At 52.7% G+C, this 9991-nt stretch overlaps 3 protein-coding genes across 3 annotated transcripts; 2 read left to right on the top strand and 1 right to left on the bottom strand.

Annotated features, from left to right (window-relative positions):
* Nucleotides 1–724: 724 nt before the first annotated feature.
* On the top strand, nt 725–3790 carry HER10_EVM0006338 (uncharacterized protein). Its single transcript, XM_035475926.1, has 2 exons — nt 725–2434; nt 2487–3790. The coding sequence occupies exons 1-2, from the start codon at nt 2099–2101 to the stop codon at nt 3345–3347; spliced, it is 1197 nt and encodes a 398-aa protein (XP_035335012.1). The 5' UTR covers nt 725–2098; the 3' UTR covers nt 3348–3790.
* A 240-nt stretch (nt 3791–4030) lies between these two features.
* HER10_EVM0005787 (uncharacterized protein) lies at nt 4031–6851 on the bottom strand. Its single transcript, XM_035475391.1, has 6 exons — nt 6323–6851; nt 6122–6173; nt 5858–6065; nt 5640–5796; nt 5200–5585; nt 4031–5145 (listed from the first exon to the last, which is right to left on the bottom strand). The coding sequence occupies exons 1-6, from the start codon at nt 6327–6329 to the stop codon at nt 4753–4755; spliced, it is 1203 nt and encodes a 400-aa protein (XP_035334968.1). The 5' UTR covers nt 6330–6851; the 3' UTR covers nt 4031–4752.
* Nucleotides 6852–8315: 1464 nt separating this feature from the next.
* On the top strand, nt 8316–9870 carry HER10_EVM0004453 (ubiquitin-conjugating enzyme). The gene is made up of 3 exons (XM_035474097.1): nt 8316–8845; nt 8959–9109; nt 9173–9870. The coding sequence occupies exons 1-3, from the start codon at nt 8798–8800 to the stop codon at nt 9439–9441; spliced, it is 468 nt and encodes a 155-aa protein (XP_035334872.1). The 5' UTR covers nt 8316–8797; the 3' UTR covers nt 9442–9870.
* Nucleotides 9871–9991: the final 121 nt, after the last annotated feature.

Genomic DNA, 9991 nt, shown 5'->3' with positions numbered 1-9991 from the left:
GCGTGCGAATCATCTCCGTCCATCCCGTGCAATCCACAACGGGACCGCGCATCGCCCGTCTCCCCCCATCGCAATTCCCAGACCTGACATTGACAGAAGCCCATCCCTGCTTCATAATCGCATCTAATTACTTATCGCGTGTAGAACACGCTACGGCGCTCTCGGGATGCAATTAATAGCTTCAGGTACGGGCACTTCTGCTTCATACGCACAAGTCCCACAAACTTCGATGGCTTCGACCGCCCCGTCTTCGTCTTGAATCTTTTCTCTCGTAGGCTCATACGGATACTTAGCGTGTCCGGTCCACGGGCTAACGGACTAGGGCGCTGCTGCGAGGTGGGAACTATTCGCACCTTGCAGATTGCACAGGGCGAGTTTCTCACAATTCTACCCGAGCAACCCAAGCCATCTCAAGCCATCCCACGCACCAAGCAACGCCTCGCAGCTCATAGCGTATCCACGCGAGGGCCGAGAGAATCATTCTTGATTTGCTGAAATCCCGCCCCAAGGTACACGGCTGCGCAGCACAACGCGTAGCCAGGTACGCAAACTACTATGGGCAGAGTTACATTTGTACGCAAGAGACTTGCATTGGGGGTGGGTTCAACACCATGGGCAGCACCAACGACGAGCAGGGTTAGAGGCAAGGGTCGACAGGAAAATCCATGCCGGTGCCAGGGGAACACACCACAGCGAGATGGAGCTCGATATGCAGGTCCTCGAAGGAGACGAGAAAATCTCATTGCGCAGGCCACTCACGCCTGAAGCTTGTTCCCCCTTTCTCCCTAGTCCAACGTCGATGCGCAAACACCCTGCCCAGGCCCCAAACCGAACTCGAAAAGTGCTCGAGCTCTGCTCTGCCAGACTGTGTGGACGGTATCCGTACGGATCCCCAATTCGATTGCTTGAGGGGTCCCGAAATCACCTCCCCTGGATGCAATCCATGACTCCATGAGGTACTTGAACACGGCCCATCCCCCCCAGGCCCAAAGGGTCTCTGTTTTTGGTTTTCGAGAATCTTTCCTGTGATCGATCCCCAGCCTCTTCCGTCGTTTCTTCCTGTGTTTCTCCCATCGTCTCGGCTGCCCACCCACTCACTCACTGCCTTGGTCCATACTCAATACCATCAGCCTCAACTGACAGTTTCTTCAAGCCGTCTTTCTACTTGAGCTTTCCCAGCTCTCCTTCAGTGGCCACTTCGTCATTAATTCAGATACCTACGCTGGTCTCACTTTGTGTACCTTGTCTCGGTCTTGACTATTCAGCCGCCACCCTCACTACCTGGCCACCACATACAAATCCTTACTATTGGTCTTCAACTCGATTGGCGCTTCGCTGTTCCTGTCTCTTCGACCTTCAGCTCATCTCAACACCAGCCTCAGACAGTTTGCTTCCCCGTTTTCGACAGATCACGAGAGAAAAAATCGAACCATTTCCTATACTACGTATCCGTAGTACAACCTTGATCTACAACACCTCGACGATTGTTACCTGGGCACGTCATTGTTTCCCAGTTCGTCCTAATAACCTTGCAAACCCAAAGGTTCACCCGCAAGCAAATACCTAGCCGTGGGAACATCTAGACGTCTGAAAAGCCCAACATTCCTGCCGCAGCTTCTGACACAAACCCTGGACGAAGATCATTCTGGGTGCTAAGGTCAACCGTCGACCTGCACGCGACCTGCACGAAAGTTCAGACGACTTGAGACTGTTCCCGAGTCCCGGTACAACGCCCGTTACGCATTTCGGGGTAACCCACTTACACCCGAATCGTTGCCTCGTGCTTTATCGAACACGTCTGGCCTTCTTCAGCCCTCGTTTGTCGCTCTCGTCTTTCCTGAGCCAACTTTGCATCTGCCTTGATACTTCGATTTCAGCATAAGTCATAAGTGTCACCAACAAACACTATCGTCTGGTTCAACAACGCGCCGGCTTGCTATTGGCCCTTGGACCTCAACCCGCACTATCGACTTCCCGAGTAGCCATTGGTCTCATATCGGACGAAAAGGTGGCGAGCTGAGTTAGTCGTCGTCCATCACTCAGCCAACCTAGTATCGCGAACTCTCTTCACACGCGCAAGCACTCTAAATCTATCACAATGGGCGGTTTAATACCTCTCCTCCTTAAGCCCGCTGCCGCCGGCTCCCGTGGCAGCGTTATTTTTCCTATCAACAGAGCACCGTCGCCCAGCGCCCCCATCACAACACCACAGCCTGCGGCAACGTCACCAACCATGGCCACCAGTTCAGTCGGACCTCCTAAGGCTCGAGTGCACAAGCGGTCTGCATCGCAGCCGGCACCGCTCCCCGTTCTGCCTTATACATCTGCTGAATGGAGCAAGGCAGTCTCTGAGGTCAAGCGTCAGTACATTAACCGCAAGTACCGACCGTGCTCCTTGCGTTGTTGCGAGATCCTAGACAACATTAAGGAATCTGTAAGTCGCATTCATCTGAAGTAGCTTAGGATTGTACTGACCGAGTCAACAGGCAAACGTTGAGCCGGCTTATCTCATCTATCTTCACTTCTACGCTGCCAGCTCTTTTGACATGCTCTCCCGGCCTTTGCAATGCGCCTCGCCGTATCGGACACGGCTTCTCCAACAAGCTCGTGAACATTACACTCGAGCCTCGGAACTGAGCAAGGCGGCGGATGAGACCATGGCTCGCTCATCACGCCCATCCTCAGCGGCGACCTCAAGTATGCATTCGCCTTCGAGCTCTACTTCATCCTCGCGGACGTGGACCAACTCAACCGCTTTCTCGTCACCCACGCCGTCCGTGTGCTCCGTCGAGGACGCCGTGAACAAGCTCTCCGCGACCCAACCCCCACCAAAGAAGCGCGTCACCTTCTGTGACGTTCCTGAAGAGCCGTTCATCCGCCCCGACTCTCCCACTCTCGGCTTTGACGACTTTCTCTGTGCCCCACCACAGCCCGAACCCCCGCGCTACCTCCCAGTTCTCCAAGAGGAGCCTGAGCCTGCCGATGAGCCCGCGGAGGAGGTTGCGAAGGCAGCAACGCCCGAGCCCCTGAACGAGGACTGCGATGCCTTCGACTTCCTTCAAGAACGCTCCATCCACCGCTACTGCGGCTTGCTCTCCAGCCTACGATCGCAGATCGCAGTTCACATTTCCAACGTCGAAGAGCAGCTCGCGGCACCCCGGCAAAGCGATACGGGACGCCACTCTCTCCCCGCCAGGGCAGCGACTCCAGAGCTCAGCGATGAGTTGCGTAATCTTGACATCAAGGCCCGTATTGAGCGTCTGCGTCAGAACAACTGGCAAAGACGTCGCTTCGATATCGGCCGTTACGAGGCGCTTCGCGAGAGCGTTCTCGCCGAGTTGGAATGAACCGTTACTTCCAGATGATCGAACACTCGTTTCCTCGTATCTCGCACTTTTCTCCACCCGTTTCCAGTCTACAATGATACCACCGACCTCCGGTCTTTCTTTCTTATACTGTACCATGATTTGAAGCAATATTGTCCATTTATTCCACGGCGAAATAAAAAGCATCTAGCGGAGTTTGTCACCCACCGTTCGGCAGCATCTCAGGGCAGGGCGGCGCACTTGATTGGTGGTCTCTGTTTTTTCAAATTTCTCTCTCGATATACCTTGTACAAGCACAACAACGACTCGTTACGAACCCAAAACAAAACAATTAGTAGTAGTAGTAGTATTAGTAGAGAGCACATGGGTTCAAGGACCAGCGGGGGAGTCTATCACGGACTCAACCCCCCTTCTCCCCGACTTCAAGTAGCAGCAATGCCGAATAGCAAAGTTCCATCTTGATATATATCAAAGTACTTCGTTCAAAGTCTTTCATGTGCCGTGACCGATTACTAACGCTCTCTATCTTTCCCTGTTTCCGGGTTGCCATCCCCACCGAGAGTTGCGTATGAAAGACAAAACCTGAAGACCGAGAGGTTAAGGAAAGGTAGATGCAGTCAGGGGCAGGATACACGTACACGAGCCTGATGATGGCCATGTCTGACTGACACTTGCTACCTCGGACGACTACTGGTATCGAAAGGGTCTTGCTTGCCCCCAATAAAGAGTTCACAATTGGGCAGGACTACATCTCTCCATGCCCATTCTAGGAATCGAATTCAGGGGATTTCGGAAAGAATGTCTATCGTCGATTAGGTTATGGGCAGTGATTTGATTGTTGTTGACCTTGAACCACTTCCATCCATCCAGCCCAGTTTGTCCAGACCAACCGACCTAGGAAGACGCCTGCTGTGCTGATGACAGAAACGGTGTTGAAGGAGACGGACTTCCTGTGTGTACCTAAGTAGTAGAGTATGAATACGTTGCTTCGACCAAAGTCCAGTCTGAAATCCAGAGGCTGGCAACCGAGACTTCCATGCTCAAGACTAAGAATGACCATTCCACAAAGCATTCAGATATTGTATGACGTGGACGCAAGATTCACCAAAGATCAAGTGCTAATGCGTAAGAAGAGGTTCGAATCTGGAAGAAGTGATGGGTGTTGCTCAAAGTCATATCTGTCCCCGGCTTTTCTGTCCCCCCCGCCTGCTCAGGCAAAGCAACAAACATATAGCGCTCATCTAGCCATGTATCTTCGGCTTGAAACGAAATCGGTGCTCAACGAAAAGCAGTAAGAACTAAAAAACTTCAAAACCGCTGCTGAGCCGCGACCAGTGGCCCGTTGTATCATCCAACCCGTGTGGTATCATCTTCCTGAGTCCTAACTGACTCGCCCAGGTCACCATACAGAGACGTGCGTCAATTCTCATCCCTGGAAGCTGCGTCTTCTGTGCTCCTTCTCCGCGTCCTCCTTCACCTTGAGCGTGTCCTGCTGCTGCTTCATCTCGCGGACCTTGGCAAGGACGACCTCACGGAAGATGGCGCCCTTGATCGTCTTGGAAAGACTGCGCTTCTCGCCAGTGGCAACCTCGTGTGCGCCAACGTGCTTGGACTGGTCTGCGGCGCTGATAGCGTCGGCTGGGAAGTCCGAATCCTCTGTGTCCTCTTCTTGTGCCTTGAGCGTCTCGATTCTGTTGGCAAGCTTGACCATCTCGATACCGCGGCGGAGACGAGCCTTGGCCATGTAAGCCTTGATCTCGGGCAGCAAGTTGTGGTCGGTGGCATTCTCTCCGCTGAGCCATGGGTGGTGGAGAGCTTCCTGTTGTTATTGTCAGTGCTTATTTCTCGACATTGGTGCACGTCTGGTACATACCTCACTCGACCAGCGCTTGACGGGCTCTGGTTGCAGAAGATGCAAAATGAAGTCCTTTGCATCATCGCTGACATCCTTCCAGTAACGCTCGTGGAAGACGACCTGAGCATTACTGCACTCATCGATAAGATCCTGGAGGTTCTCCGAGCGGAAAGGAGAGTAACCGCAAAGCAGAGTGTATGTGATGACACCCATGGACCACATATCTACCGGCTTACCATGGCCCTTCTTCAACATGACCTCAGGGGCTGCGTAGCCGAAGGAACCGGCCATCGTTGTGAGGACTTCGTCTTTGCGGTCGAGCATCTTGGCGATACCGAAATCGGCCAAGACGAGATCGGACTCCATATCTCTGGTCAGGTACAGGAGGTTCTCGGGCTTCAAGTCTGGTCTACTAGTTAGAAAGAGTTGGGCACCCAAGTTATAATGGCAAAACTTGCCTCTGTGTACGACGTTGTTCTGGTGCAAGTAGTTGACGGCTTCGAGAACCTGCTTGATAGTTTGCGAAGCATCCTTCTCCGTGAACTTGCCCTGCTCGCAAATACGATCGAACAGCTCTCCGCCAGTAGCTAGTTCAGTGACGATGTAGTACTTGTCCTATACGATAATTGTCAGCCTCGACAGTCCGGGCATGGCTTCGTAGCGGAAGGTTGCTCACACGCGACTCAAACCAGTCAACGAACTTGACAATGTGGGGGTGCTTCAGACGCTGGAGCATGTCCAGCTCGTCGTAGACCATTCTCTCGTTGCCCTTCACATTCTTCTTGAGAATGATCTTGACGGCGCACTTGCCAGTAGGACCGTCAGCCTCACGGACGATACCGTAAGTTCCAGCTCCGAGAGTGCGACCGAAGCGATATTTAGCCCTGTAGAGAGGACGTCAGGATATGGTATCTAGATATTGGGCTGGAGTCATTCGTACTTCTTATCGTAGCTCTCGGGTTGGCCCTGGAGCCTGCTGAGCATATTGGAGACTATAGGCGAGCGTGCGGTCAGCATTGCTTGTGGATTGGGAGCAGGAAGACTGGAGAAGTGTTGCGCGAGGCAGCATGTTCGCAACCACGGCACAGCAGGACAACGGCCTGGCAAAAACCCAGAAGAGCAGTATGATCCAAGAACTTACAACTCATTTTTCAGGAGGGGTTCTCGGTCGCAGCGAGAGTCGTGGGTGTGGAATGATCGGACAGACACAGCCTTGGGGATGATGGGATCGAGAGGAGGCGGGCGTTAGCGGTGAGAGTGCAGACGACGTTTATGAGGGAGAGCTTGAGGCTGGCGTAGGTCGGGAGTAGAAAAATCGAGCAGAAAGAAGGCTCGACCCTGGACAGGACAGAGAAGCAGCGGTTGCTGATGGAGACTTCCCAGGTAAACTGGACGGGATTCGGGAGGGGGGGTCGAGTCGGGGTGCTGGTAGCTCTTGGTGCTTGGGTTGAGGGGGAGGTGGGGTAAAGCGGGAAGTAAGAGCGTAAGAGAGTACTTTTCTAGGTGAGCTTCACAAGCAAGAGGTACTCTTGGGATCAAGCACCTTGTAACTATTGGTAGAATGAGAATAGGTACTTCTTGTTCCCAGGTCTGGGGGTGAATGGCTCTCGAATACTTATATTCTTGTGCTGCGTCTATCTGTAAAGCCTATCTGTAGAGAGCAGGTAAAGGTACCAAGGTAAAGTCACTACACAGCATACCTCCTGGAGGCAACCTAACCTGACCTTCAGGCTGTAGAGCTCCAGCATGTGCACAGAAAAACGAAAAGGGCGGTTGTGGCATCACAGGGAACAAGATTCAGGGGTCATGGCAGGCTGGAGTGAGCCTTGTGGGCTGGTAAGAATTGAACAGGATGCTCAGCCGCAGAGAAATGAGGGGCAGGCCGCAGAAGAAGAGGGAGAGCACGGACATGGCCGTGATTGAGCGACGGCATCCACGAGCACTAACGATGACCGACAAGGGTCCTGGACGTCTTGAAGTGGACCGCCGTATCCTGAACGATCAAAACGACTGGAGCTGTGGAGGCACTGGAGGCACACACCGGAGGATGAGGGAGCCGCCGAAGTGTGGCTGAGGAGGCCACTCTTTCCACCTTGCATCCATCTGCTGGCTGCCCTGTCATCCTTGTGTGCCTGTGACAGGCATTGACTCTTACTTCCAGGCTCCAATTCATTGGGTTTGCTGGGTCGTAAGGCTTAACCTCCGATTCGATCTGCGTGCAACGGCATCTTCAGAGGTAGATGATCCCATACCTATCTTCGACCTTAAGTGGACAAGGCATGCTGGGCATGGTATCCGATTAGTCGACAGCTGCAGTGTCGATGGCTCCCTCCTGACAATATCTAGACATCCATAGATCAAAGTTGTAGTGTTGCTCAGCAAAGCCTGATCTATAATCTACATGTATCCTCCTCGCTTGGTCCATGAAGTGTTTTCGCCAGCAGACGTCATCAATGACAAGTTGGGTGTTTGATTCTGGCGTGATTAAACGACGGCCATCAAGCACTGGAATGATTCAGGCATTAAGGAGGTTTGCTGGCTAAGGTAGAGAAATTTGTGGCATTCTAGAAGCACATACATTTGGCAGACTTTGCCGCCATATTCTTAGAATTGGCGCGTGATATATGACTACGTCTAGGCCGAAGTACATGCACATCTATCTTTGCAGCGCCTTGCTGTCTATATGTTGATACATATACCTACCTTATTCTTGAGGGCTAAAAAGATTGATGGCAAAGAGTTCAGCATAGGTACCCAGTTATGAGAGGCTATTGAGAACAAGACTACCTACCTTACCTACCTTAAGGTAGACAACGAATATGTAGCTGAGGTAAGGTACCTAAAATAAGGTACCAGTAGATAGGCTGTCCCTGGCCGCTCTTTGCTCTTCAAAGATGCAATGCTTTTTGGGTTGTCACTGGCATCGAGCAAAGTGGATCCACCGGGCCATCGGGTTACAGCACGCGCATTCGCATCGGTCCAAGATGCATTGAGCCGCCGCCAATCCTCCCCCGCGGCGTCATTTGGACCTTGAAAGTCTTAGGTAAGGTGTTCCAGCTTTCCAGTACTTTAATCTGCGTACGCAGTACCTTGCGGAGTACACAGGTACTTCATTGCTACGTACTACGTGCTACGTAAAGAGCCAAGTGCCACCGTCCACGCCTGTAACTCGTGGACCATCTCCAACACGCCCGCGTGTCTCAACATTGTTAAACCAACCAAACAACTGACGTTGCTGCACACTTGCCTCGTTCATTCTCATTGTTGGGCGCGTATCTGCTTTGCCGTTCTTTCTGATTTGCATCCGGCTTTCTTTTTATACCCCCAGCTTCAGACCCTGGGATTTGGCTCCCGCATCGGCTGCTTCCCACATTCCTGGACACTTTTGGTTGCTGTTCTCGGCAGGAACCACCAATTCGTGGGGTCCTCCTCTCTGGGCAGCCCCTCCAAGCGACCAACAAGCCCCTCAGCAAGCCGCAACCCGCCTGCCTTGCCTGGGCTGCCCCTCGAGCCGCCGACTGACATCTTCTCCTTCGCTCAACTTCTCCATTCTCCTTCGTCGAGCCACTTTCGCCTGGGCCTCATCCTCCTCCAGCCCACTCGATCGCCCTTCAAAATGGCTTCCAGCTTTGCTTCCAAGCGGCTGGCCAAAGAGTTGTCCAAGGTTCGTTGCCTCACGCCCACCTCGCTACCTCAACCTGTCTGTCCCGCGGTCGATCCATTTGCACCTTGTCGCATTGCGCGCGCTCGCCTCAGGAATCTTCCTAACTCTCACAGCTCAACTCTGGCCTGCCCCCGGGTATCGAGCTCATTTCGGCCGACAATTTCGAAGAATGGATCATGGACATCAAAGTCTTGGACGACAACCCGCTGTATAAAGACCAGGTTTACAGGCTAAAATTCAAGTTCTCCCAACAATATCCCATAGGTATGTCTCTCTGCACATACCAGCTCCTCAGTACCTCCCCAAGTAACATGATCTGGTCTACAGAACCCCCAGAGGTCACCTTCGTCAAGACCACCGAGCGACCAATTCCCATGCACCCTCATATCTACTCGAATGGCATCATCTGTCTCGATTTGCTCGGTAGCCAAGGCTGGAGTCCCGTACAGAACGTCGAGAGCGTCTGCATGAGTATACAGAGCATGCTAACAGGCAACGAAAAGAACGAGCGGCCGGCGGGAGATGACGAGTTCGTTCGGAGCAATCGCTTGCGCCCTAGAGATATTGACTTCTACTATCACGATAACACCGTTTGAATAACACAAGACATTTGCGCGGCAGGGTTGGGTATGGCGTTGTATCGGATTTCGGCATACAGAAGGGAAACCTCAGGACAAGCAGAGTATTCAGGAGTTGATGCTCGGCTTAGGGGGAGAAGATGAGGTGACCAAGGCGGTTATGGCCCTCGTCAGCTTTCATGGAGCGATATCTCGAAGAGATCGATCAGGAAAATTGTGTCACGAGCGGGATCGCATCCCCGTAGAGGACGGTATTGACACCCATGTTGATGTTTGGTAGGATCCGCGGACCATACTTTTTGGCCAAGTAAGGTATACATCCTAGGTGACCTCTACTGCGCATCATGTAAGCAAGTAGATCATATTCCAGAGCTTTCATGCTGCAAGTCTGCAGAACAAATCGTCGCGACCAGCGATCGCGAAGCAGTGTTTCTCGCAACTAGAAACATTTCCAGGTTGAGACATTCATCGACCTGACGGAATGGATAGTGGGCCGAGCACAGTGACTGGCCCCCACTGATCCGGCATGGAATTCCCCGAGAGAGCACCTGTACTGTGAGGTAGTACC

This window comes from Colletotrichum scovillei (genome assembly GCF_011075155.1).
Source record: "Colletotrichum scovillei strain TJNH1 chromosome Unknown Contig00004, whole genome shotgun sequence".
NCBI classification, from domain to species: domain Eukaryota; kingdom Fungi; phylum Ascomycota; class Sordariomycetes; order Glomerellales; family Glomerellaceae; genus Colletotrichum; species Colletotrichum scovillei.
This window is presented reverse-complemented; position numbering and strand designations above follow the sequence as displayed.

What these genes read in the sequence shown, in the direction of transcription:
- HER10_EVM0006338 (XM_035475926.1), top strand. Translation starts at nt 2,099, where the DNA reads ATGGGCGGTTTAATACCTCTCCTCCTTAAGCCCGCTGCCGCCGGCTCC. An exon ending in TAGACAACATTAAGGAATCT is followed by an intron (nt 2,435 to 2,486) that starts GTAAGTCGCATT and finishes CCGAGTCAACAG; the next exon opens with GCAAACGTTGAGCCGGCTTA.
- HER10_EVM0005787 (XM_035475391.1), bottom strand. An exon ending in TTGACTGGTTTGAGTCGCGT is followed by an intron (nt 5,797 to 5,857) that starts GTGAGCAACCTT and finishes ATTATCGTATAG; the next exon opens with GACAAGTACTACATCGTCAC. An exon ending in GAACAACGTCGTACACAGAG is followed by an intron (nt 5,586 to 5,639) that starts GCAAGTTTTGCC and finishes CTAGTAGACCAG; the next exon opens with ACTTGAAGCCCGAGAACCTC.
- HER10_EVM0004453 (XM_035474097.1), top strand. Translation starts at nt 8,798, where the DNA reads ATGGCTTCCAGCTTTGCTTCCAAGCGGCTGGCCAAAGAGTTGTCCAAG. An exon ending in TGGCCAAAGAGTTGTCCAAG is followed by an intron (nt 8,846 to 8,958) that starts GTTCGTTGCCTC and finishes TAACTCTCACAG; the next exon opens with CTCAACTCTGGCCTGCCCCC. An exon ending in CTCCCAACAATATCCCATAG is followed by an intron (nt 9,110 to 9,172) that starts GTATGTCTCTCT and finishes TCTGGTCTACAG; the next exon opens with AACCCCCAGAGGTCACCTTC.